Source organism: Chaetura pelagica, unplaced genomic scaffold (genome assembly GCF_000747805.2).
Source record: "Chaetura pelagica isolate M959 unplaced genomic scaffold, ChaPel_1.0 scaffold551, whole genome shotgun sequence".
Lineage (NCBI taxonomy): Eukaryota > Metazoa > Chordata > Aves > Apodiformes > Apodidae > Chaetura > Chaetura pelagica.
In genome coordinates, this window is record NW_009952067.1 from 50,344 (window position 1) to 75,142 (window position 24,799).

Sequence of the window (24,799 nt, forward strand, 5' to 3'; positions counted from 1 at the left end):
AGTCTGGTCTTTTAACACTTCCAGGGATTGGGCTTCCACAACTTCCCTAGGCAACCTGTTCCAGCGTCTGACCACCCTTAATGTCGTATATTTTAATGTCTTTCATTTTTATATTCTATTTGCAAGTCATAAATACTAAAAGAACTCTGAACCTTATAATTGTGAGCTGGCACTCAGATTTTTGTTTTTATTTCTTTACAGGATCTGGAGTTTCATGGAGTAATGAGATTCTACTTTCAAGATAAAGCAGCTGGAAATTTTGCAACAAAATGTATCCGTGTCTCCAGTACTGCCACCACTCAAGATGTGATAGAAACCCTTGCAGAGAAGTTTCGACCAGACATGCGAATGTTGTCATCCCCTAAATACTCGCTTTATGAAGTGCATGTCAGTGGAGGTTGGTATTTATTCACAAAGTCCTTCCTGCATCCACGCCACCTTCCTATCCATCGCCGGCCAAAATAGCTTTAAGTGTGTCCCCACGTTCTCAACTACACAAGACTTGGGTCTTTTTGTGCCTGAGCATATGGTTACTAATTGTTATGTTGGGGAGTAGTTTTTAAAAATGTAAGTACTTGTATCAGGCCTACAGTTCTGCAAAAGTTGTGATCTATTAAATGCTGTACTTGACACCCTATGTTGACATTTAAGAGAACTGCTATTTTTAGGAAGAGAAGGTAAAACCTAAATTTATAATGGTAGGAGTGTTTAATTGGAGCACTTAAGAGTACATCCTCAGTTCCTGCACGTTGTGAGCCTTTGACAGGTAGTGTTATAATGCATGTTCCTTTATTGTTAAATTGGGGGAAGTTCAACATAGTACTGTTTGAAGCCACTGTGGTTTTTAAACAGATCCTTTCACATCACCTGTGAGGAACTTAGATATCTAAATAGTGTTTTGATGCTGCTATCATTTGTGTCTTCCTACCACAGAACAAAGCTTCGGCTTGAGAGGTGGTAGTGTGTGTGGTGGTGACAGGAATAAGAGTGACTGTCTTTTTGTTGTGCTTTTTTCTTTTGCATGCTTTCCTTCTCTGGCAGGGGGGTTGGACTAGGTGATCTTTTGAGGTGGATTAACTATGTTAAATTCTCCTTCCGAAAGACTTAAAAAAAAAAAATTGAGATAGAGAATGGAAATTTACTGGGATATGTGTAATTTGTTATGGTCTATGAATTTCACCAGAGAGGGTAGTGATAGGACAAAGAGTATGGTTTTAAACTGAAAGAGAGTAGATTTAAGTTGGACATCAGGAAGAAATTCTTCACCATGGGGAAGGTAGTAAGACACTGGAATAGAATGCCTAGTTAGGTTGTGGAAGCCCCCTTCTGGAGGTGTCTAAGGCCAGGTTGGATGAGGTTTTGTGTAGCCTGGTCTAGTGTGAGGTGTCCCTGCTCATAGCAGGGGTGTTGGAACCTGACGATCTTTACAGTCCCTTCCAACCTTAACCATTCTATGATTCTGTGATGACTTGATGTGAATTATATGGGATTAGGGAAAAATGCATGTGTCATCACTAATTTAAACAATGAATAGTATGTCTTTTTTCTGCTTTAGGTTTCTTTAAAAATCTATTCACACAATACCTATAGTCAAAATTAAATGGTTTCCTTTGCAAAGTAAATTCCTGATGTTTGAAATATGGCTCATGAGAGGCACCTTATTCAATACGAGTGTTTCTCATTAAATAAAAAAAACAAACTGCAAAGACATAAATTTCTTACTATGCATATGTACTGTCTCACTACTAAAAGGGAGATCAAATGGCAAAACTTGTTGAATTTTTCAAACCAGATTTTTTTTTTAGTGTACTTAAAATAGACATAACACACTAAATGCACTAAATTAAAATTTGCCTAGTGTATGTCTGTAAGGGATTTTATTTTTTTTAATAATCTGGTTAGGTTTTGTGCAGTCTTTCCAGAAAAATAGGTCTTGGGCTGATTGTAAATCAGGCTGATCAAATTTAAAATAATGAAAATAAGTATTCAGAAGTCTTCTGGAGTTAAAATTTTTTACACAGTTTGACTTTACATGTAATATGACCTCCTGAGTGATGTGTTCCAAGACTTCAGTTCTGACAAAGGAGGTATGCAAGACTACTTTATATGGCCTTCCAGGCTATGTAGATAGAGGGAATATACTTAGGCTGGTTGCTGAAAAAAGGACATATATTTTTACCTCACCAGGCTTTCTGTTACTATACTTAACAGGGAAACACTAACTAATGTGTACTGTTTAGCAAACCTTTTTTATTTATTTTTTTTTTTAGAGTATAACTTGTTTCTCAGTATCTTTGCTCTTAAGATGCCAAGTAACTGTTACTGCTTTTCATTTTTTTGAAGAAGAAAGAAGATTAGATGTAGATGAGAAGCCTCTTGTTGTACAATTAAACTGGAACAAAGATGATAGAGAGGGAAGATTTGTTCTCAAGAATGAAAATGATACCCTGCCTCCAAAGGTGAGTTGTTAAGGAGTGTGCTGGTGATAACAGTAGTTTTGAAATGTGTGGGAATTGCTTATACAGCAAAACATAATTTCTGCTTTTCTAATCCCTGGAAACAACTGCTGCTGATAACCTTTGATGTCTGGAGCAAGTCTTTTTAAATACTTAAAATGCATCTTAACAACACAGCATTTTTGTGATCTTTCAGATGACTTGTAATGCTTTGATCCATGTAGTAGCTGTCTACTACTGCAGTATGTAACAGCCAGAGAACTTACAGTTTACTTTGTTCTAATATACTAAATTAAAAATGTCTTCAAATAGTAGATGCTGCCAAACACCTAGAAATTAATCCTACTTCTTGCAATGTCTTTAAATGGGATGCTGGGGTAAGTTATTTAACTAAAAAAATGTTACCTACCTAGGTAACATTCTGTTTCTTAACAAAACTGATGGAAGTCTGTTTCCTTCTGGGAAAGTGTTTTTTTTGTCTGTCCCCCTACTCCAAAAGTAAAATGGGTGATAGGTGAACATCAGCCATATAAAAGCTTTTTTTTTTTTTTAAATTAGCCATTTAAACATTGAATTATATTGGATTTTGGCTTTTGAAATATATGAATAGATATAAATTGAATGCTTATACCCATAGAAAATAAGCAGTTCTATGTGGGCTATCTTTGAACATGATTTTCATCTTGGGCTAAGCACTATATTTCTTTTGCTTATGGAATTAGTTTGCTAATTTTAAGTGCTTTCAGTATAGGTATATAAGCTATTCTTACACTGTACTTTTGACTACAGAATATATCTATGTAAGAGATAGGGAGAGGAAATTAATGATGTATTGCACTGCACCTACTAAACTTGCTATTCTTATTCATTGAATTTAGTAATCTTCTGTCTTCCTTCTCTGTGTTCTTCACTACCTGATAGAAGCAAAAACCCCCTGAATCTTCTTTCTCTCATCTATTATTTTTTCTACAGAAGGCAAATGAGCATAGGATTGCAGGTATCTTGTGTATGCAAGGAGCAGGAATTGGAGAAGAGAATGCTGGAAAGACAACTTGGAAAAATACACCATAGAGGAAATGTTCTTTATAGTGTTTTTCCTTCTACAGTTTATTCTTATGTGATGCTTCAACATTATCTTGGAAGAAGATTAAATGCAGTGTTATTTTGTGAAGTATTTTTACTGGGACGCAGAGATTTGTTTTGCAGACTTCATTTAATCTTTGAGTCCAAGTAGATGGGCTGTAAATTCTGCTGTTTCTTTGCTTTCTTAAGTACAAGGTGCTTAGCTAGTTTAAACCTGCTTTGGAATATGAAATTAGTTTTGCCTTCTATGTTATTCAGGAAAGTATTAGTCCCATCCCTGTGTAATGCAGTATTGTTGCCTGGAGTCTTTTTCTGTGTTAATGATACTAAGTTTTGATCAGATTTATCTGAAAAGTTAAAACCAATACTAACTTTTCATTGGACTAAAAATGATAGAAGTTGTTTTAAACTCATGTATTTCAGAAGGCTCAGAGTAATGGCCCTGAAAAACAAGAAAAAGAGGGAGTAATTCAGAATTTCAAACGAACTCTGTCAAAAAAAGAAAAAAAAGAAAAAAAGAGGCGTGAAAAAGAGGCGCTGCGACAAGCATCAGATAAAGATGATAGACTTCTTCATGGGGATGATATGTAAGTGTGTTAAACTTTGATCAGTTCATATAACCAGCATCTTACTTTAAAGAATTTCTCCTCTCTCCCAAGTAAGTTGTTTCTTTCAAAAGTATGAAGTCGACATAGATGCAGTATCATCATAAACCAAAATAGGTGCTGACAGTTGCTGTCTTTTGTGCGTTCATTCTGAATGAGGTTTGTTTTCAAACCATGGAATAAGCTTTTTTCCACCTCTTTGTCCTTGTACAGAAATTGATACATGCTTGGTGGCATGGACTTACCCCACTCTGTTTATTTTTGAGCATTTACTCTAAAGTGGGTGTATTCCTCTTCCTGTGATTGTTCTGCCTTTGGTCAGAAAAATGTGTGTATAGGTGTTTGCATTTGTCTTAACACTTGACTATTAGGATATTGGGTTTTTTTTCTCTGAGATGTACTTTGGTGGCCAGTCTTCTAGGTTCTTCAGCTCCCAAATCTGCGAGTCACTCATTTGAGGCAAGGCAGAACACACATTAATCCTTTTACAGATAACTGAAGTTCAAGAGTCAGGCATGAATAACTGTATGTAGACGTAGAAAGCTACGAAGGGTCTGTGTTAAGTTAAGCCTTCTCTTTACCAGTTTCTGTAGGTTTTCTGTGTAATGCACCAGAAAGAAATAATTAATGGAGGATTTTTAACATACCCAGAAAGAAAATGATGAAAACTTATTCATTGATAGATTTTCAGAGATTAAAGGAATTTATTGACTGGTTGACATATAATAGAGGATTTAGCTGCTCAGCTTCATTTTTAGGTGATGTTCAAGGTTTTTTACCCTTTTTGAATGAATGATGGTACTTAGTTTATGTATACTGCTTTGCATGGATATGTTAGCAGTGTTCTTTACATGTCAGCAAGACCTTTCCTGTATTCTGTGTCATTACTGAGCTTGATCTTATTTTTTTTTTTTAATTAAAAGGAGTTGTATTTATGTGCATTAGCAAAAGAAAAAACATGAGCTGCAAGCACATGTTAACTCTACTTCCACTTGATTTGTAATACTGTATATCAGAAGAAAGTTAGGGGTATAATGTGAATTTCTTCTTCTTTTTTCCTTTTTTTTCCTTTCAAAACTGGCAACTATCAATACTTAATTGGTTATTGTCTATTTCAGGTGAGCGTAACAGTGTTTAATTTTTGTGAAAGTGAATTTCATGCAGAAACCATCTGACAATAACTTAATCGATCTGCTGTGTGTATGAATTCTACTTGACTTTATCTTTTATAAAAGAGATAAGTATATAATTATTTTCAGTTATTAATTAAGTTTTTTTCTTTTTATTTATACTAACTTGGCAGTGAGAATTCTCGCCTTGCAGCTGAGGTTTACAAAGATATGCCAGAGACCAGCTTCACTCGCACAATATCCAATCCCGAGGTGGTGATGAAACGGCGGCGACAGCAAAAACTAGAGAAGAGAATGCAGGAATTTCGCAGTTCTGATGGCAGGCCAGACTCAGGTACTTAGATTTCTTCTGATTAGGTTGCAGATGGTAAACTCTTTACTGAGAGATATTTTTAAGGCCAGCAACTCCTGAAATTTGACTTGACTTGTACTTCAACATTTTTTATACTTTTTGGCTAATTTATCTATGGTGTAACTGAATGAAGGAGTAAAGAGGTAAGATTCCATGGGAATGTGTTCTGTGATGAGTGCAAGTCGGAGCTTTTAGCAATGGGCAGATTACTATGCTTATTGATCTTGCTAACAATGCTAAACCAAGAAAGAAGGAAGGACAGAATTAGACTGACAAAGTGAGTAAGGCTTAGGAAATAAATGTCATTCATTTTCCTAAGAACAAGCTGTGACCTGAATGTAAAAATGCAGTCGGTGGCACAAATAAAAGATGGCAAGTGTTAGCCTGCACAAAGGATTCTGGAAGGTCTTGTGAATAACAGTGATCAAGTCTTTGACATTCTTGGGGGTAGGGATAAAGTTCACAGTGATTATATAAACATTGGTGTTAAATGAACAAATGAAATAGTGTTAGTACTGAAAAAAGCTCAAGTGATTCTGTCCACAGAAGAGTAGTGAAGAAATGAGTTAGAGGTATAGAAAGCACCTGTGAGGGAAATCTTAAATGGGCTTTTTAACAAGAGGAGAGAATGTAGGTCAGCACAAACTTGCTGTTAAGATGGGAGAGGTTGGTTCTTTGTCCAGTCACTGTCACTGTTTCATTTGAACTTCAGGTTATATTACGAATGGTGAAGCACTGGGGAAAATACTTGCTTAGAGAAATTAGGAAAGCATCATGTGAGGTTTTTACCAGTGGTGGAGACAAATTTATTTCAGGGATGGTATGTAACTTTTATTGTACTCGTTGATTGACGAAATTATTTCTGAAGGGGCTCATTCTTATATTTGTTTAGAAATATAATAAATGGTGCGATGTCTGTCTTTTTATTCTCTGGTAGCATTTTAATTACATTTTGTTTTTAAGGTGGGACACTAAGAATCTATGCAGACAGTTTAAAACCAAATATACCGTACAAGACAATCCTGCTGTCCACTACAGATACTGCAGACTTTGCAGTTATTGAAGCACTGGAAAAGTATGGTTTGGAGAAGGAAAACCCTAAGGATTATTGTATTGCTCGTGTAAGTGAAATTACTAAGTCACCATCTTCTCATGCTTTGTATTTGTTTTTTGTTTTTTGCAGTAGCTTTAAAACAAAGTAGAAAGACTTGGGTAGGTCTGCAGCTAATATTTTTATTACTATTTTTTGTTTTATTTTAAATCTATAAGTCTCAGGAATTCTGAAATGATTTGTCAGATTTTTGTTTTAAAAACCTAAATATTCCAATGTTACAAAATTATTACTCACTACATAGCTAAACGTTAGTAATGAAAGGAACTTATTTCTGTATTAGGCCTTGTGGTTTTATACCACTTAGTGTGCTTATCGTTCACAGATGTATAAACTACTAGTTAATTTTGTGGATACCCACATTTGTGCTGTTTATGCACAAAACTACTCCCCTGAACTAAGAGTGTCTACTGGGAGGCAAAAGTGTTGAATCTAAACTCCATTATAACAGGTATATGCCTTATGCCTTTCAGTGGTAGCTTACTCTTATTAAACATCAGAAAAGATTAAACATTTAAGTGAAACTTTTATTTCTTTTCATAACTTAATTATTTTAGGAGTTCTAAATTAATTGTGCAGAATTGCTGTTCCTTAGAGGAATGGCTTTATCAAAAAGTCTTATGGGCAGTACTGATTAAAGGTTACATACCATCTTCTGTCCAGCCTCTGAAGGAGAATAGTGAGATTTGAAAACTTTTGATTCTAATTTGAGTCCAAACTTTGATTACACACCTGACTATTGTTTTTCAAATAAACTTGGATTTATTGCTCCTTAAAATGATGAAAGAAAGAGAGTCTCATCATATTGTGTTCTCTTCTCCTGCCCCTTCTCCAGTGCTTAACATGCCACTGGAAAACAGTAAGGAAGCTTATATTATTTGCTATTCCCTGCACTTTCTAGCTGCTTAAAGGATGTGAATGTGTCTTAAAAGTTGCTTTCTAGTGTTTTTTTATGGTATCTTTGAGTAACCTTAGTGTCTAATTTTGCTGTGCTTCTAGACTCTAGTGGTATAATTAGCTGGGAATTGACGTGTTGCTATAATGTCCTAATTAGAAATAAGGTATTAGTTGTATGCACAAAAGGATATGGCAGTAGTGCTTTTGTAGTTTCATAGCAGTGAACTACTACTAGAGTTTTGTCTTAGTTCTAAACATATTTTAAATGCAATTAAATTTTATCCTTGTCTTCATTAACCTGTAATCGCAATCCCAACTGTGAAAATTTAATTTTACTTAGCATCATAAAATTTCATATAGTTTTATATTATAGAGGGGAATAATTTTGTAAGCAGTAGGGCTTTTTTTTAAGACATAGCATATTAAAATTCAATCCTCAGTTTTGGCTGTGAAATATTTTTATGTGTAGCTTTTATTATTAGTTACCTTCATATTGTAGATTTTATGAATGAAATTAATGATTCTCAGTCATTGATCTTACTAAACAGGTGGCTGACGTAACACACTCATTTTTTCTGCTGGTTTGAGATAATTGTGGGATACAGCAGAGATGTTGTGACTGAATTTGAAAGGTAGTTTTGCACCAGTCTGTTGTAATTCCAAGTTAGAAGATATTATGATATGTTACAAAATATTTATGTTTTAGGGACTTTATTGAACTTATTGCACACCTACTAGGGAAACTATTGGAAGTCACAGTTGTGGAGTTGGTGTTCTCCCTCCCCTTTTTCTCTGATCTTGTGTAGGGATATTAAATGTAGAAAATAGTCTGAGGAATGTTGCTTTGATCTTGGGAAAGATTAACAAAGTTTTTGCTATGAAGCAAATTGATTTAAATGAGTTTTCTGGAAAGCACTTCTGGAAAAGATTTTGTCTTTTCTGAGCAATGCATCTTCTCGGTATATTTGACATAAGTTGTATGCTTATGTTTACATTTGAAATATGGGAGTGGCCTCCTTTGGCAGATCTATTTTTATACCTTTAAGTGTAGAAAACCTTACTGTTTTGCTCCCTTAAGTCATTGTAGTTGGCTAAAATCTATTTTCTTAGTGCCTCTACTGATACAGTGCTTGGATTTCAGTTTGGTAACCCTTTGTTTTTTAATAAAGCTGAGTATTTTAAACATAACTTCTGAATGTACTTTTTGCCAAATATTCTATGAAGTTGCTTTCCTTGCTTGAAGCATTGAAATATCCTACTTTTGGCTTGATGTGTCTTTCATCAGTGTTTTCATTTTTGGAAACTCATTAATACAGTGCTAAATAGGTGTCATGGCCATTGGTACACCTTCACACTGAAGTCTCATAACTGTTCTTTGTCCGTAGTGAGGCTTTTGCCCCATTCTTCTGATGCTCTGCAGTCTTATATGGAAAACAAATCTATCTTGCGTTTGTTCTTGTTCTTTGCTTTTTGTTGGGTTTGAAACAGTGTACAGCAGAACTGTGTAACTTCGGTGTCTTATTGGTTGGGATTTTTAAATGTCTTGTTCTCTTTGGGTGACCTGAGCAATTGATACTTACTTAACTCTTAAGATGGATGTGAAGTAATATGACAAGACCTTTATAAGGCTGCATAAATACTTGTAATAAAGTTCACTCATTGTTGAAAGATGAGCATTTTAAGGATTTTTCTTAACACCAGTGACAATTTTTGTTGTAAATGTCAGGTTCCTGTTAGTTGCTTGCTTGCATACCCTCCTTTGTGGTGTATTGAACTGTACCTTTATGCACACTTTTGGGCATTTTTTCAAGAGCTTTCCTACGTAATGAAGTAAATACAAGCTTGTTCCAATATAGGTTTTGTTTGTTTCAGTTCTCATGGTTTAAGTTTCCTGAAGAATGCCAGGTTCATTGCACATCCCTCAAGATATCAAATTAATAAATCTTCCAAGGTACCTGTGCATATTCACTTAGTGCATAGGACTTGAGGCATGCAGCAAACTTGTTTATTTCTAGAAGTATAATCTTCATTAGTTTCTGATTTACCATGCTCTTATTGTTTACTTGAGGATAAGGCATAAATAAGTTTTTGCAATGCCAAGCAAAAATATGCAGTTTATGGTGGTTAGCGTTTGGGGTTTGTTTTGTTGGATTTTAAGAAATAGACATTACAGACATGAGGCATTACATATTTTTTAATTTGTTTCAGGTCACAGGTTGTCAGCTGACAACCTACTTCCAGGACTTGTGATCTTAAGCTGGTTTTACCCATGTCTATTTCCTATGCTGCTGCAAAAATCAAGGAAAATGTCTGTGCCTGATCTCAGCAGTCTGTATGGATTAAAATTCATGCAAGGATATTTAGCTGCATCTTCTATTTTTCAAATTTAAATAAAGTTTTCACCCAATAATAATTTTTCCCCCATGTTTTTCCATTATTCTGAAATACAGAAATTTCAGTTTTGTGAGTGACACTGAGGCAGTAATTGTCTAAAATGTAGACATGTTTTGTAAAATGGCTTCATGATGATGAAGCCTTCCTGGTCTACCCAGATGGGGTATTTTCTGTCTTTCGACAGGTTAGGTCACACACCTTTTTTTACGTGAGGTATGTAGGAGGAATGGTAACTGTCTGGGAGGGTGAGGAAATTAGTCCTATTGTGACCCCACTTTGCTACTTGGTAGTTTACTGTAGCAGCCATTGAGCCCAGTGCCAAGAAGAGATGCTCATCTAAGGTAGAAGTAACATCTGGGCAAAGTAGTAAGATCTATGTACTTATATCTCTTCTGTCCTCTTAACTTCACTGCACTTGGTGTAGTCACTTTTATTTACTTCCCAGTCTAGTAGTGTTCAGCCCCTGTTACACATACGAAAGCACATAGTTCTTGTGTTGCAACTAGTTACTGTCCATCCTGAGGACTCTGGCATTTTAAAATTACTGCTTGTTGAATAGGGCTTGAAACACTTTAATTAGCTAATCAAAATTATTCTGTAGGTATAATTGATTTTAAAATCTGATGTGAAATAGATAAGATTTGAGTGTAGACGTGTGTCTGTTTCTCTTTGCTTTATACGTTTTAATGTTTTCCTCATTCTGTAATATGTCTATTTGAAAATCTAATTAAAGATAATTTATTTAGTCCTATGTTTAGCCAGGTTTTGCATAGAATATGTTTTAGGGAAAGGCCAATGACTCGGTTACCAACTTTTGATCTTAAACATACTTGTTTCCTGCTTGGAAGAGGATGAAAGGATGTTTGAGGTGGATCTGTGAGAACTTAGTTAACGTTGAAATGAGTGTGGAGAGGAGGCAACAAATAAGATTGGAAAGCCTCTTTGAGTGCTGAAGAGTAGTAGGGTGCAGTAGCCAATAGCTTTGTTACTTCAGAAGGTGTTACGTGGGTCATAGTTCAGGAATGGGAATAATTTTGAGTAGTTTGTTTAAAATAGAACTGTCTCTGAATTTAAATAACATTGTTAGGATCACAAACCAGAGAGTCAAATTTATCTGACTTTATTCTTTTATTAAGCTTTGAAAGATCTCTTTAACTTAGAAGGTACTCATGCACTCTTAATATTGTCTGTCATTGTTTTTTATTCTGGATTGCTGGTGGGGAACAGTAATGCAAATATGCATGAAATCACTGGCCATGTCTCCTTTAGAGTCAGAACTCAGGAACTGAGATTTCCCCCTTTCTCTGCTGCGTGAGGATGTAGTTATAAAGACTGAACACCGTACTTGTGTTCCCAAAGTTTACTTTGTTTGGTTTTTCATTGAGGTTAGGCTGCATGAAGCAGTTGTATGAAATGCTCAGGCTGGGCAAGAAAAGGATTCAGGAGGTATCACAACATTCTTCTTGGCAGCTTGTCTTGCTGTTTCTAAATATATTTGTATGTTATGTTAGTGGAATGTCATTAGCAAAATGAGAGGCTGGTTCTACTGTGAGAGATAATATAAGAAACTTCAGGTTTATTTTTTTAACTACCATCTCCACAGATACTTTTTTTTTTTCTTGGCAGTTGAGAAATTGGAATAGATTTGTTTACTGGAAGATGGCGTTGTCTACCTTAAGTGTAACTTGCTTTCCTTTGCTTTTTAAATATATCTAGTGTTCTGGGAAGTGTGATTTAATTGGAACAAGAGGCAAGAGAGTCTTGGGAAGCAAAATGCGTTTCAAGTTAATGAATTATTTTGATTTATCTCTTGTTACAAACAAACAAATGGGAAGATATATCCCTGAATTCTCTGTTTTAATTGTCCCTAACAGCTCTGAAAACTGATAATGGTTCTCTTCTAGGTCATGCTGCCTCCTGGTGCTCAGCACTCTGATGATAAAGGTGCTAAAGAAACTATTCTTGATGATGATGAGTGCCCCCTGCAGATATTCAGAGAGTGGCCTAGTGATAAAGGTATGTGTAAATAGCTTTTAAGAGGTTTTTGTGCCTTCGGTGTTGTAAGCCATGGTGTGGCCACCCTGTAAAATAACAAATCGCAAGGTATGTTTCAAAATGTTTTGTTTTCAGGCACTTTTATTACTAAATGCTCTTAGAGTTGTTTATTGTTTCAATCAGCACTGTTTATATAATACATCTTTAGATTGTTGAAGGGTTTTGCATGTTATCTTAAAATTTCTAAATTTTCCACTGTGGACAAGTATGCTGTTAATCTTTTAAATAGTTTTAAATTTAAAATAACTACATAAAGAATTTTCAGGAATTTAGTAAGCTGAGAGTAACCTTGTGAAAAACTTTTGCAGGTTAATAGAAGTTGGATAAGTGCTTGTTCACTGTTGAGACTCAAAGGATGTATAATATTGTGTTTTAGGAATACTAGTCTTTCAGTTGAAAAGGCGGCCTCCTGATTATATCCCAAAGAAATCCAAGAAAATAACTGATGGAAAGCTGTTAAAGGGGAAGGAAAGAGTTGACGGGTCTGGCTATGGCTCTTGCCTTCCTCCTGAGAAACTACCATACCTGGTAGAATTAAGCCCAGGTAAGAATACTGGTTATCTAATAATCTAAAATATATTACATAGCAATTTATTTTCTAAAAATAAGACTGTTGTTGGAAGCACAGGGAATTCCATTGGCAGTGTAAGAGACTGACATATTGCATATGCTGAACGTGCTGCATATTGCTATAATTCCAAAATTGCAGTAGCAGAAGTCTGGAGTAAAAAAAAAAAAAGTTACTCAATCTTCAACTTCCGTTGGATTTTGAAGTTTAAAACTTCGTAGTAAGTAAAATAGTTTATCATGTTGTATTGTCAGTTGGAGGGGGAACCAGAAAAGCACTGCTTAAATCTCTTTTGGTTTACATTTGGAAGTATACTGTGGCATATCTAGTAAGATATATTTGAAAGTGCCATGCATGAAGAATACATTTTAGAAGGACAGTAATTTTTACATAAAACTTACTTGCTAAACTTTTCTCAGTCTCTATGGAGCCTTCAAATCTCTAGCAAGGTCGAGTTTTATTTTGGTATAATTACAATGTTCTGGGCTGCATTCTAATTTACAAATAATGTTTATGACCTAGGAACAGCCAGGGGAGGTTATTGTTTTTGTGGTTTGTTCTGTTTGTTGTTTGTTTTTTTTTTTAGTAGCACAACAACTGATACAACACATACAGCCTCTGCTCTTAATTTCTGTTTTCTTCCTGTTTAAAGATCCAGATATTGACTTCCATTTTTGTTGATTTAGTTATTTGCAGCTCTTTTTCCTATTAAGTGTAACTTGGATGTGCTCAGGTATCCGAACAAGTGTTTTAAAATTTGAAGTCTGGTTCTTTAGTTTTTGGGAAGCAAGGTTGGAAATTGATGCTGAACAACTTGACAAGAACTGCAAAAAAAAGGTTACATTCATAGTCAAGTAGTGTGTGCTGTTTTTTAATGATTTGATTTTGTTAAAAAAACAGATTAAATTAGCAGTACACAGAATATGTTAAGTGTATTTTATATTGTGTTCTATATGCTGAGGTTTGATTTTCATAATATTTTTTGTTCTTTTAATAGTAATTTCAGTATTTTGTGTGTGTGTACTCTACACTCTTACTCTCCATGGAGCCTGGTTGCCTTAGTATTAAAACATTGTGCTTGGGCAGTGGAGCAAGACATCCATTAACTGAGAGGAAAAACAATCTGAAATGCCACAGGTGGCAATGCTGTGTATACGTTGCCTGTGGGACTGACCTTTTGTTCATGTTTTTCTTCTAACAGCTTGTTGTCACTTTTCTAAACAGTGAGGATTGTTTCATTCAATAGCTTTGTACTACTGATGTCTTTATATTCTATGCAGTTCCTAAAGTTGAAAGAGTTTAATGCACTTCATCCTTATAAATTGAATAAGTGGTGTCTGGCTGCAGTTTCACCCTTTCCTGTCTTTTCTTTTCCTGCCCTCTTCCGCATGTTCTGCATGGTATCTGTCCTGCTGGTGCTGCCTTCACCTGGGTCCTCTGCATGTGTTTCTAACCCCAGGGAGAAGGAATCACTTTGCCTACTACAACTATCACGCTTACGAAGGTAACGCCATGTTTAATACTGTTCTCTCATTAGTCACTAAAAACATTACTGGCTGTAAATCTTTTGTTTCTTTTTGACAAATGAAAGGCTGTCTTGCCTCTTAGTTTTTCCCGATGGACTACTTCTGTGGAGTAGTTTTCTGTCTTGTAAGCTGCCATTTAATTATTCTATCTGTGGACAAATACCAAATAGTTCATGAATGGGCTACTATTCAAAGAGTTCAGCGTTCCAGCTAACGTTAGCAACTAAATTTTGTGTTATGGTTTACAAGCAGTGTTGCAGTAGAAAGAAAAATGTTCTTTGATCCATCTGCTTGCCAAATTTATTTGAAAAGTTAATTTGGTAAATAGCATGGACTTAACTGTGCTTTTCAGCATTTCACCACGTTGATGAAGTGGATGAAATCCATTATGATTTTTATGTGAAATAGTGTTTGGACCACTGGTCAAGTGACCCCACTTTCTGCTCTGTGGTGTTTCGTAGCATCCTTTCCACTGTCTGGTTTGTTCTGTTATCATAACAGCAGCATATGTGAAAGAGATTTAGCCACATTAGACAGAAAAGTCTTATTCAGTTTTATCTGTAGCATTTGAAATTGATGACCTACAAATCATTATGGATCTTTGATTCTCCCTAGAGTTGAGAGTAATGTGCAGATATATCCCAGTTTTGCCCAATAGACAAGAATACAAAGTCACATTCTTCTTTGTAGTGACATGTCTACCAAAATACGTTTTCTTAGTGTTTTAGCATCTGTTCCCTCATTTTATTTTCTAGACTACTGTAGAAGTACTATATATCTGTTGGTGCTGCTCACCTTTCCATTACAGTTGAGTACAATACTGAGTTTTAAAGAACTCTGTTCAAACTTATGACTTCAGTGCTCAACTCTTTGATGAATTCAGACTTCCATTTCATTAATGCATAATTCCAGAGAGCAGAAAAGGTCTGTAGGGAGTGCTGATCTAATAAGCATAGATATGCTCTGCAGAAACACCTGACCATTGAGCAGAAAGCTTGAAATCTATTGCGTCTCACTTGAAAAAAAATCTTAAAGTTTCTTAAGTCTTTATCTCAAAGTGTGAAAAAGACGTGTTAGTATTGTAGGGTCCGGACTGTCTGTTAGGACCAAGGCTTATCAGGATACTTGCATTTATTATAGAAGTAACTCCTGTATAAGCCTACTCTGTCAAAACATTGGCTGTTTGTATTCTTGCAGAAAAACCTGCTAAACTTTAGGTTGATGCCCTGTGCAATTGCATGAATTCACTAAGTTGACTACTGGAAGTATGTCCAGTTTTTCCACTTTTCCATAGTTGCTGACCAGTGCTGGCTGTATGACTGTTCTATAGACTGAAGATGAGATACTGCACAGTATGGCAGAGAATGCACTCCAGTAGCTTGTGACTGTAAATGTGGCAATCAGCAATTGTTCTTGTCTTCAAGTCCTGTAAATGAACCAGTAAATGGCGATGAATCTCACACTAGTAGATGTTGACTGAATGGACTGAAGGGAGAGAACAGCTCTTTGAATAGCTGATACTGCCTAGGTTATCTGTGAATATTGCTGCTGATGAGTTCAGGGATGATGTTGGCCTCAGTTATTCACTCATACTGTTTCAAGGCTGAGAAGAATTACAAAAATCCACTTTTTAGGATATGAGCCTCTGAGGTTTATCCTGCCAGCCTGAATTACAAATTAAAAAGTGGTGTATAATGTCTTTTCTTCATTAAAATAAAAGCAAAACCATAATGCTTTTTTCCCTGCCACATCACAACAAAAGCAACCCTGAGCTGTAGAATTGACAGCAATAGGAGATGCTGAGAGCATGCACATGTGAAAACTCAGAAAGAAGAATTACAGGGAGTTGGAACGGCAGTTTCGCTGGCCAGCCTTCTTTCTGAGAACAGAACTGCACTGTGGTATGTGGTAACACTAACACATTAGTTTGAAAGAGCTTTGTTGTCTGGCACATTCCTCACTGCAACTTCCTTTACCAAAGATGTTTACTGTTGACTCTGCTGTAAGTACACATCTTGTCTGAAATTTAATAGCAGGCTTTATTTCTTGCATTCAAGATAATATTTCAAACCTGCCAAACAAATCTTTTAAATTTCTTACTGTCTAAACTCTTAGCAATCAGGAACTTGGGCAGGAAATCTGCTGGTTTTGAAATGTGTATTTAACTAATTTTTAAGTCAATAGGTGTAGTCCCTTGGACATTTTTGTTCAACTTTGGATGTATTTGCTGTTTATTGATCAGCACTACTCTTTCTCTTTCCTAGCGTTGTCTCAAGCCTGGATTGGTAATATCAATTTAAAATTATAATCCCTAATGTGTTGCAGGGTTCATTTTTTAGTGGTGAAGTAATTACATTGAAATATATATTTGTGAAGGGAGGCCTGTCTTTCTTTTGTGGTGATAAAAAATGTACCTTTGTATTATAAATTACTGAGTTGATCTGCTTACTGAGACTGATTTGACTACACAGTTGGCTTTTTTATGACATTGCTGTTTGAAATGTGAATGTTGACTCGTAACTGCATAAACCCAATCATGAAATAAACCCAATCATCCTTAACATGGAAAGTGATAGAAAGTCACAGTTTTCACAGGTTTTACTAGTGACTTTCGGTGAATATCAACATACTGTGCATCTTTTTACTGTGTGTTTTACAGTGGTTTTTACTGTATATTTGCATGCTTTAGTGTGTTTGAAAAAAGCCTTTTATCTAAATCACTGCTTCCTTCTTGAGCCTTGGGTCTCTTTTCTGGTTGTGGGCTACCCCTTGAAACAAGAGGTTTCAATCTGTCATAGGCGGTATACACAAATATCTGTGTATCTTTGTATATGCACTTCTGTCATAGGGAAGAATAACTTGTGAAACTTATTTCAAATGCATACCAGGTTTTTTTGAACGCCCATATGATGTAACTAGGAAAAGTTTTGTCAGGTAAATATTTAATTAAGTTTAATGTATGTAGTAGTGGCTAGCATGGTCTCTTTAATCATAGTTCAATCAAGCTTCTTCAGCTTGTGTCTTCAAGGCTCATCTGAGAGGCACTTGTCAATTATATTTTCCAACCTTAAAAAAAACCCTGAAAACTAGACATTTTGTGCACCTGTTTTGCTCTGCTAATATTTAGTCATAGGTGTCATAAATAGAATACAGGCCATCTTTCTTCCGTGTAACATGTTTACCTTTGCACACATATTAAATGAACAAGTTTCCATGGAATTCATACATTTTCCTTCCTTCTTGCTTCTGCTTCTGTGTTTTTTTATTAATACTTATCTGATAATTTTGGCCTTTCCAATTTCTGAATTAAAAGACAAATATTGTTGTGTCAGATAAAAAGCCCGGCTTATTCTCCCCCCCTGCCCCCAACTTCTGGAAGGTAAGTTGTATGACTTGGATCATATGCCTTGCCTTTCTGAACCACCAGACGTCTTTAAAATTTGATTCTTGGAGGCTGAGAGTCTTTGACTGTCATGGATTGGGGAGCAGGGTCTTTGCTTTTAGGTATGGAAGAATCTGTAGCCTGCTGAAGTGAGGTATGAGGAATGCATTCCAAACAACATTTAGTTGAGCTTCCAGCTGTTGAAAAACAGGAAATACAAGACTTTACACACGTAACATTCCTTCCCTTCACCAGAACAAAAAGGCCTTTCATCCTTTTTAGAATTTGTAGTAATTGTCTTAAAGATAGCTTTTACTGTAGAAATTGGCTTTTACTGATGGATGATTACATGGGTGCTCCAAATAACTTTCAGTAACACTCATTTTACTCAGAAGAAATAAGTGTTTGTATCTAGTGCTGTGGTTTTAAAGAAGGGGGTTTTTTTTTATTACATTGGGCACTCCAGAGAAGCAAAAGTGTCTTAGTTTGCCTCAGCAGAAGCATTGTGATACCGAACTAATTTTCTTATGTGAAAACACATTTTACATTACATGCCTCAATTTTGAGGATATACAGTGGTGTGAACAGTTGCTAGCAGGAGGTTGGTATTGATTGATTATTCACGAGTACTCATCTCAGGAGTGAGATGCAGAAGTTGTCTCAAATACTTGAAAACCAGAATATTTCAGTAATATCAAGGAATATGTTAAAGTTTTCTTTTTAATATATATATATATAAAAAAAAAAGTATGGAGAGGCAGGGAAGTATATTTAGTGTAGAGGTGAAATCACTATACCATAAAGCCTATTCTCTAATCTGCATATAAAGGGCTTAGGAGAAAATGCCGTTAGAAATTAGGACCAGAAGCCCTAGATAGCTAGCCCTGACTTTTATACCATTGACACTTGAAATTCAAGCATTTTTGCATGTGAAGTAAGCATCCTTGCCTCCAAAGTGAGTCATGTGTCTTTGGATACCAGGAGTGAATGTTTTACTCTTTTTGATTTATAAATAATGAAGGAGTTACTCTGGGTTTTGAAGTCTTAAGATGTGGGGAGACATGGCAGCAATTCTGAGAACTGGACGTTAGCAGCCAAATGTATTTAGTAGCCTGTTACATGTCTGCATTTAGTGATATTGAAGATGCAGCCATGTAATTTCTTAAGTATTAAAAACTGCACAAAACTTAATTTGCTGAAGATACTGTGTTAGGATTACCTTTTTTAGTGTAGAGTGAATTAGTATAGAGAGATGGTTGTCTCTAGAAACTCAAATATTGGGATTTTATAAAAGGCTTGTGCCAGTGCCTGAAAAAATGTTTGGAGAACTGAGTGTTCTTATGTTTAATACTTTATTAATGATGGATAACATACTACTATTATGATAGTGATTCTAAATGTGTTCAATAACTGGATGTTAGTATAGTATCAGCACTTAACTTTGGTATTTATAGTACTAGTCGATGGTCTGTCTCTGTCTGATGTCTCAAAGTCACAATAATGTCACAACATCCCCAGAAGAAGCTTTCCACGAGGGGCACCCATTACTTTTTTTTCGTGTCAATAGCACATAAAACTTTATTTGCATCATTCTTCATTGATAGCCAGATTCGTCCCCCTTCCATTCACTTGGCGTTTTCTGTTCTTTTGTACTGTTGCCTTCCTTTCTTAGTGTCTTGTGCTTTTAGTCAGTGGGTAGTTCTTAACTGTTGAATCTTCTCTGTACTGTTGACTTTAATTCCTTTAAATACTGTTCACTGAAGGATGGACAGAAGGTTTCATAGACAAAGTGAAATTTCTTGGTTAAGGGGCATACATTCTGACTTCAATAAATAGGTCTTGCTAGTAATGCTGGGAGTTTACAATTACATTTAAGGAGGTTTACATTGACCTTCATTTAAAATTTGAAGATGAGTAATATCCTACAGGAGACGCTATCACTGTATGTGCCGTGGCTTTAGTAAAACTCATGCTTTTTTGGGGTGACTTGAAATCATTATTCATGTGTTGACAAGTAACACATCCTTGCTCTTTCAGACTCCCTTTTTTGCATCCTCCCTTTGGAGGAGAGATCAGAGAGCAGTCAGAAATTACAGTACTAATTTAGTATCTTACAGTATTAAAGGTTTGCAGTGTTTTCTGTGAAGTGTGCAGGGTTTATATGCATGCCAGCACCCATCTGTTTTGGCCTATGTAGACAGCAGCTAAATCCTGTTCTGCATCCAGTGTATGTTGTTACATTTTATTCTGTTTGGGTAATGCGTACTCCTGGGGGGAGGAGGAAGACAAACTTTATCTTTGACCTCATTTTCTGCGAGATGAAAATGTAGGTTACTGAGACTTGAAAGATAACTCCAGAAGTGATGTATATAAAAACTAAAGCTGTCATAGGTAAACACTTCGTAAGATTCTCTATAAATATTGCCCTGCTTCAGTATCTGGAGAGTAGGAAACAACTTGGTGTGTTGGCCACATGACAGTAGATCTTGCTGAGAATATGTGCTTTTAGTAAGAACTATAAATACTATTATGATACAGTTATGCAGATATCTTGTTTTCTAAATCTTTTAAACCAATATTGATATGTATAAAATGTTAGAGATTAACAAAAATTGTATTGCTTAATCTTCTAAGGAAATGAGAAAATGATGTTCGGGACAGCCACTCAGTTGCATGAGCTGTTTACTTTTAATGTTTTTCCAGCTAAGTTCCCAACAAATGTTGAAAGAATATCAGTCATTTTTTTGGTGAACATTCCTACTCTGAACTTAGTTGCAATAATGTAGAAATATTTTGTATTTCAGCTTTAATAACTTGCCAGTTAATATTTGTCATTTGCTTTCCAGATGGTTCTGACTCTAGAGATAAGCCAAAGCTCTATCGTCTACAATTAAGTGTCACTGAAGTTGGAACTGAAAAATTTGATGACAATTCCATTCAGGTATGTAGGGGGGAAGTGGATGGAAGAACTGATGTGATCTTCATCATTATGTTTAATTGTGGAATACAGTAAAGTGTTCTTTGAATCTTGAATCATTTAACTCTTATAAGGATGATCTTAGAAGAAAGTCTAAGATCCATATTACTAAAGAGCCGTTAAGTTACCCTTCAAACTAGAAGGGTAAAATATTGCTGCAATTTCATGTTAATGGTCACAACTCTTTGATTTATTTTATTTCATCCCTCTTGCTTTAAGAATTTCTTAAGGGTTTCATTGTTTAAAATGGGTTGGTTTTTTTTAGTCATTGGAGCAAGTGATACATATCAGTTTTATTGTGACTGCTTAATGGCTTTTGAGTCCCAGTCTCAACCCCTTTGAGTGTGAGGTAGGATTTCTGAAATTTCTAAAATAAGCATAGTTGTATGAAATTCCTAACAGGGAATATCTTATACTACCCTGGGTCTTCCTCAGTACAGTTAGTTGACTTGTAAGTACTTGCATTATGAGATTTCACATCAAAACAACAAGTGGAAGAAAACAGTTCTGGACAGCATATGACCAAGAAGTTAAAAACTTTTCACAAAGGGATTTCTGCTGCACATTTTACTTATATGTTTGTTTTATCTCCGTTGAAAGGAAAATAGAAGTGAAACTCAACTCATTTTTGTACCACTCATCTGTGTTAACTTTTTTTTGCTTATAAATTTAAGCTACTAGTCTGTAAATAGGGTAAGCTGCAGTTCAGTCTGTTTGTTTTAATGTCTGGTGCAGTATAATGTAGTTTATTCTATGTTAATTAATTCCGTTTGCAGTTATTTGGTCCAGGAATTCAGCCTCATCATTGTGACCTCACTAATATGGATGGAGTCGTTACTGTAACCCCCAGAAGCATTGATGCAGAAACTTACGTGGAAGGTCAGCGTATTTCAGAAACCACCATGCTGCAGAGTGGAATGAAGGTTCAGTTTGGGTCATCTCATGTATTTAAGTTTGTGGATCCCACTCAGGACCATATTATTCCTAAAAGACCTATTGATGCAAGCCTTATGGTCAAAGGTCCAAGACACAAAACTGGGTGAGGACAATTTATTTTCTTCTTGTTGAGGTGAAGGGTTGAGCCTTATGAAAATAGTGAATGAGAGCATTTTATAAATGGGCTATTACTAGAGTATGATTTTAAATGAGTTCCGAGTAGCTATTTTTAAGTGTTAAATATATAATAAGTATTTTAATACTTGAGCTCCACCTTGTGATTTTTTTTTAGGATTAGCAAGTGTCTTTTTGACAAGTTTTCCTGAAGCTCATTTCTGTGTTTAAACAGTAGCATGCCTTATTTTAATGTGAAGTTCATCCAACCTCCAGGAAAGTAATGAATTAGCTGAATGTTTTCGGAGAGCCTGTTTTTTCTTTGTTGTTATTTTGTTGTGGTTTGTTTGTTGGGTTTTTTTTGTGGTTTTTTTTTTTTGTTTGTTTGTTTGTTTGTTTTTTCCTGAGGTAGTAACTTTTGAAATTCCACTAGAGAGATTTGGAAATTAAGTAGGGTATTCACAAAATGAGACTGTCAGATAGGGAACTAGATGTCTCAATATAGCCATAATTTTTTACAGTGTGATTACTTAACTTCTGATTTCCTTGTTGCAAGTACTAACAGTCCAGAAGTCCATCCTGTTGTTTCTTTATATATTAATGTTTTTGATAGGTCCCTAATAAAAATACTTATTATGGATTTACTGACATCTGAGGGCTCAGATATTCTGTTCAGTGATGAGAGAAATATTCAGGAGAAACACTCTTAAAATCAGATTGTACAGTATGAAATAAAATTTATTTTCCATTCACTCTGGGTCCAAATGACAATACTACTGTAATATGCAGTGGTATAGAAAAGAAACTAATTGGCTTAGAGATAAATGAAAGATAGCTAGGAAAAGAGGCTCTTCTGGGTAATCTGCTGAGCTAACAGACATGTATACTTTAACTATTAGTATTTTTTTCTCCATTTTATTTTAATGTGCAAGTACACTGTGTGCTTGTTGTAGGACCTGTCTGCAGGAAGACCTCCAGCCACTTAGCTGTCACAAAATGTTTCTACTTTAGTCTGGAGTTGATTCTACGTCTAGCATGAAGATCAATAAATGCTCTTGCAGATTTATGTAGTCAGCTATGAAGCACTGTACTACTGCAGAGCTTTATCTGGAAACAAAATCTCTGGCAAAGGGCTATTGCAGCTTGTAGATCTTTAGAATAAGCAGAAAATAAAATATAATTTATAAATCATAGTAATACTTACATTATCAAGATTGTTGTAGATTTAGTACTGAGAAGCTGAGGAAAAAATTGTAGCAAGTCTATTCTAGTGAATACAATCCCTTGAACATATTTCTGTGGCTTTATGTTTATTTTATGTTAATTTGTATGTTTTCTCTCATGACCAAGAGTCTGTTTTTCCAAAGGCGATGGTCTGTATAAATATTTGTAGTGTTTTTATATAAAGAATCAATACATAGTTTTAAAAAGTGAATACTAACTGGGCTCATGATGTACCCCTTCAATTTTAATTTATTAATTTTAGCTACTGCTAAATGTTGAATAATATACTTTCTAAAAAGTACTTGAAATGTTATCTTGCTTTTAGAGCTGTTCAGGAAACCACATTTGATCTGGAGGGAGATGTTCACAGTGGAACAGCATTACCAGCAAGCAAGGTAATGTATTACGACTAAATTAGCAGTAAATAATAAAAGAGCATGAATAAGTTAGATGAAAGTTACAACATCAGTTGTATTTGGTAAAGTCCAGCCAGTTAATGATTCTTGCCAGACTTGTCATTTTGTGGGTGGGCTTGATTATCATAAGCATTATTTATTTTTTTCCCCACAAAACTGTTATGTTTGAGTTTATATTAGCATTCATTTTGTGCAACAGTAACTTTTTTTAGGACAGTTTATCGCCAAACTGACCTGTTGAGGGCAGATTACATGCAGATAAAGAGTCACACTGGACACAATACATGGTGTTTCATGTATATAGCATATGAGTATTGTCATCTGCAAGAGGGTAAATAAATATTTATATAAAAGGTGAAAGGGTGTTCAATTTAAATTTAACTGGGCCCTTAAGATTTAATGTGTATGACTTTAGGCTTCAGTAGAGCTCCTGTACACATATTGTCTAAACAAATTTTATCTGCTTATAGTTATAAACATTTTATGAAGTGATAATCTTTTCTTACTTTCTTTCTGCACTATCTTTCTCTTAATAAATTCTGTGCCAGAGTTGCACTTTCCAAAGGCAGAAAATGCAGTAAAATGACACAGTGGTTAATACTTCTCTTAGTGCTGTGATCATGTGCCTCAGACAAAATGAGAAAATGAATTATTTCAGCATTATGAAATGTAGTAATCCTCCCAGAAATTTATTTCTTTTTATGTTTTATTGCTACTATTATCAAATTGAAACACTGCTAAATAATCTTAGTGATATTGGTATGGCAGTGTAGGTATTTGAACACATTTGTTAGTCTTAAATTTTTTCTTGCCTGAGATTTCTGGTTCAGTTTTTCGCCTTTCTTCATAGCTTTTTGAACAATGCTTCCTTTTATCTTGGTTGCGTTCATTTCCTCTGATAAGAATTTTTTTGGTGACATTTTGGGAGGGGAAAAAAAACGGAACCTTTGAAATATTAAAATGCCTCAAACTTGCTCAAGATTGGAGTTTCTGACATTATTGCAGAAAAGTACTGTTAGTGGATCTAGCGGACCTTTGAGTTGTGCTGGGTGAGAATATGCATAACATCTTCTTAAATAAATGGTGAATCAATCAGTTGCTCTTAAGAGTTTGCTTTTCTATTTAAAAAAGGGGTAACAACTTTCATTAAAAGTTCTCTTGAGACCTGATGATGACATGTGATTCATGGATTGGCATAGTACTTAAAAGAATATTTTGTTCAAACTCTTGTTTTGAGATGCACTTTTTGGTAGGCATTTTGGCAAATTATTTAGTCCTAGACATTTCTTAAGAGTCGTGGAAACACTTCATATTTTACTGATGTTTTGTGTTCAACTGTTTATACTGAAAAATAATTGCTGGCTGTTTTACTGCTGAAAGCAACATTTTTCCCCTTCCTGATAGGGTTTGATGTAATGGGAAATCATAAATTAAAAGTTTCTTATTGATCTTGTGACAGTGAAAGAAAACAAAAAAAAACATACATTAAAAAAAATAATAGTTTGAACTGCCACTTAGAAATTTGTGTGCTGTCTAGCAGATCAGACTTTCCTTAAGAACAAGATAAATTATG

General features: G+C 35.2%; 1 protein-coding gene across 3 annotated transcripts in view; it reads left to right on the forward strand.

Annotated features, from left to right (window-relative positions):
• Positions 1-202: 202 nt before the first annotated feature.
• Positions 203-24,799, forward strand: part of MLLT4 (myeloid/lymphoid or mixed-lineage leukemia (trithorax homolog, Drosophila); translocated to, 4) — an 84,398-nt gene continuing 59,801 nt past the window's right edge. Inside the window, exons 1-11 of one of the 3 annotated variants that reach the window (XM_010005286.1) lie at positions 203-397; positions 2,344-2,459; positions 3,963-4,126; positions 5,448-5,608; positions 6,590-6,747; positions 11,933-12,044; positions 12,460-12,627; positions 14,111-14,155; positions 20,406-20,500; positions 21,313-21,575; positions 23,136-23,205. In XM_010005286.1, the coding sequence (XP_010003588.1) occupies positions 223-397; positions 2,344-2,459; positions 3,963-4,126; positions 5,448-5,608; positions 6,590-6,747; positions 11,933-12,044; positions 12,460-12,627; positions 14,111-14,155; positions 20,406-20,500; positions 21,313-21,575; positions 23,136-23,205 (1,527 nt within the window). In that variant the 5' untranslated portion in view covers positions 203-222. The remainder of the gene's footprint in view (positions 398-2,343; positions 2,460-3,962; positions 4,127-5,447; positions 5,609-6,589; positions 6,748-11,932; positions 12,045-12,459; positions 12,628-14,110; positions 14,156-20,405; positions 20,501-21,312; positions 21,576-23,135; positions 23,206-24,799) is intronic. The other 2 variants (XM_010005301.1, XM_010005293.1) reach the window with 2 other exon arrangements.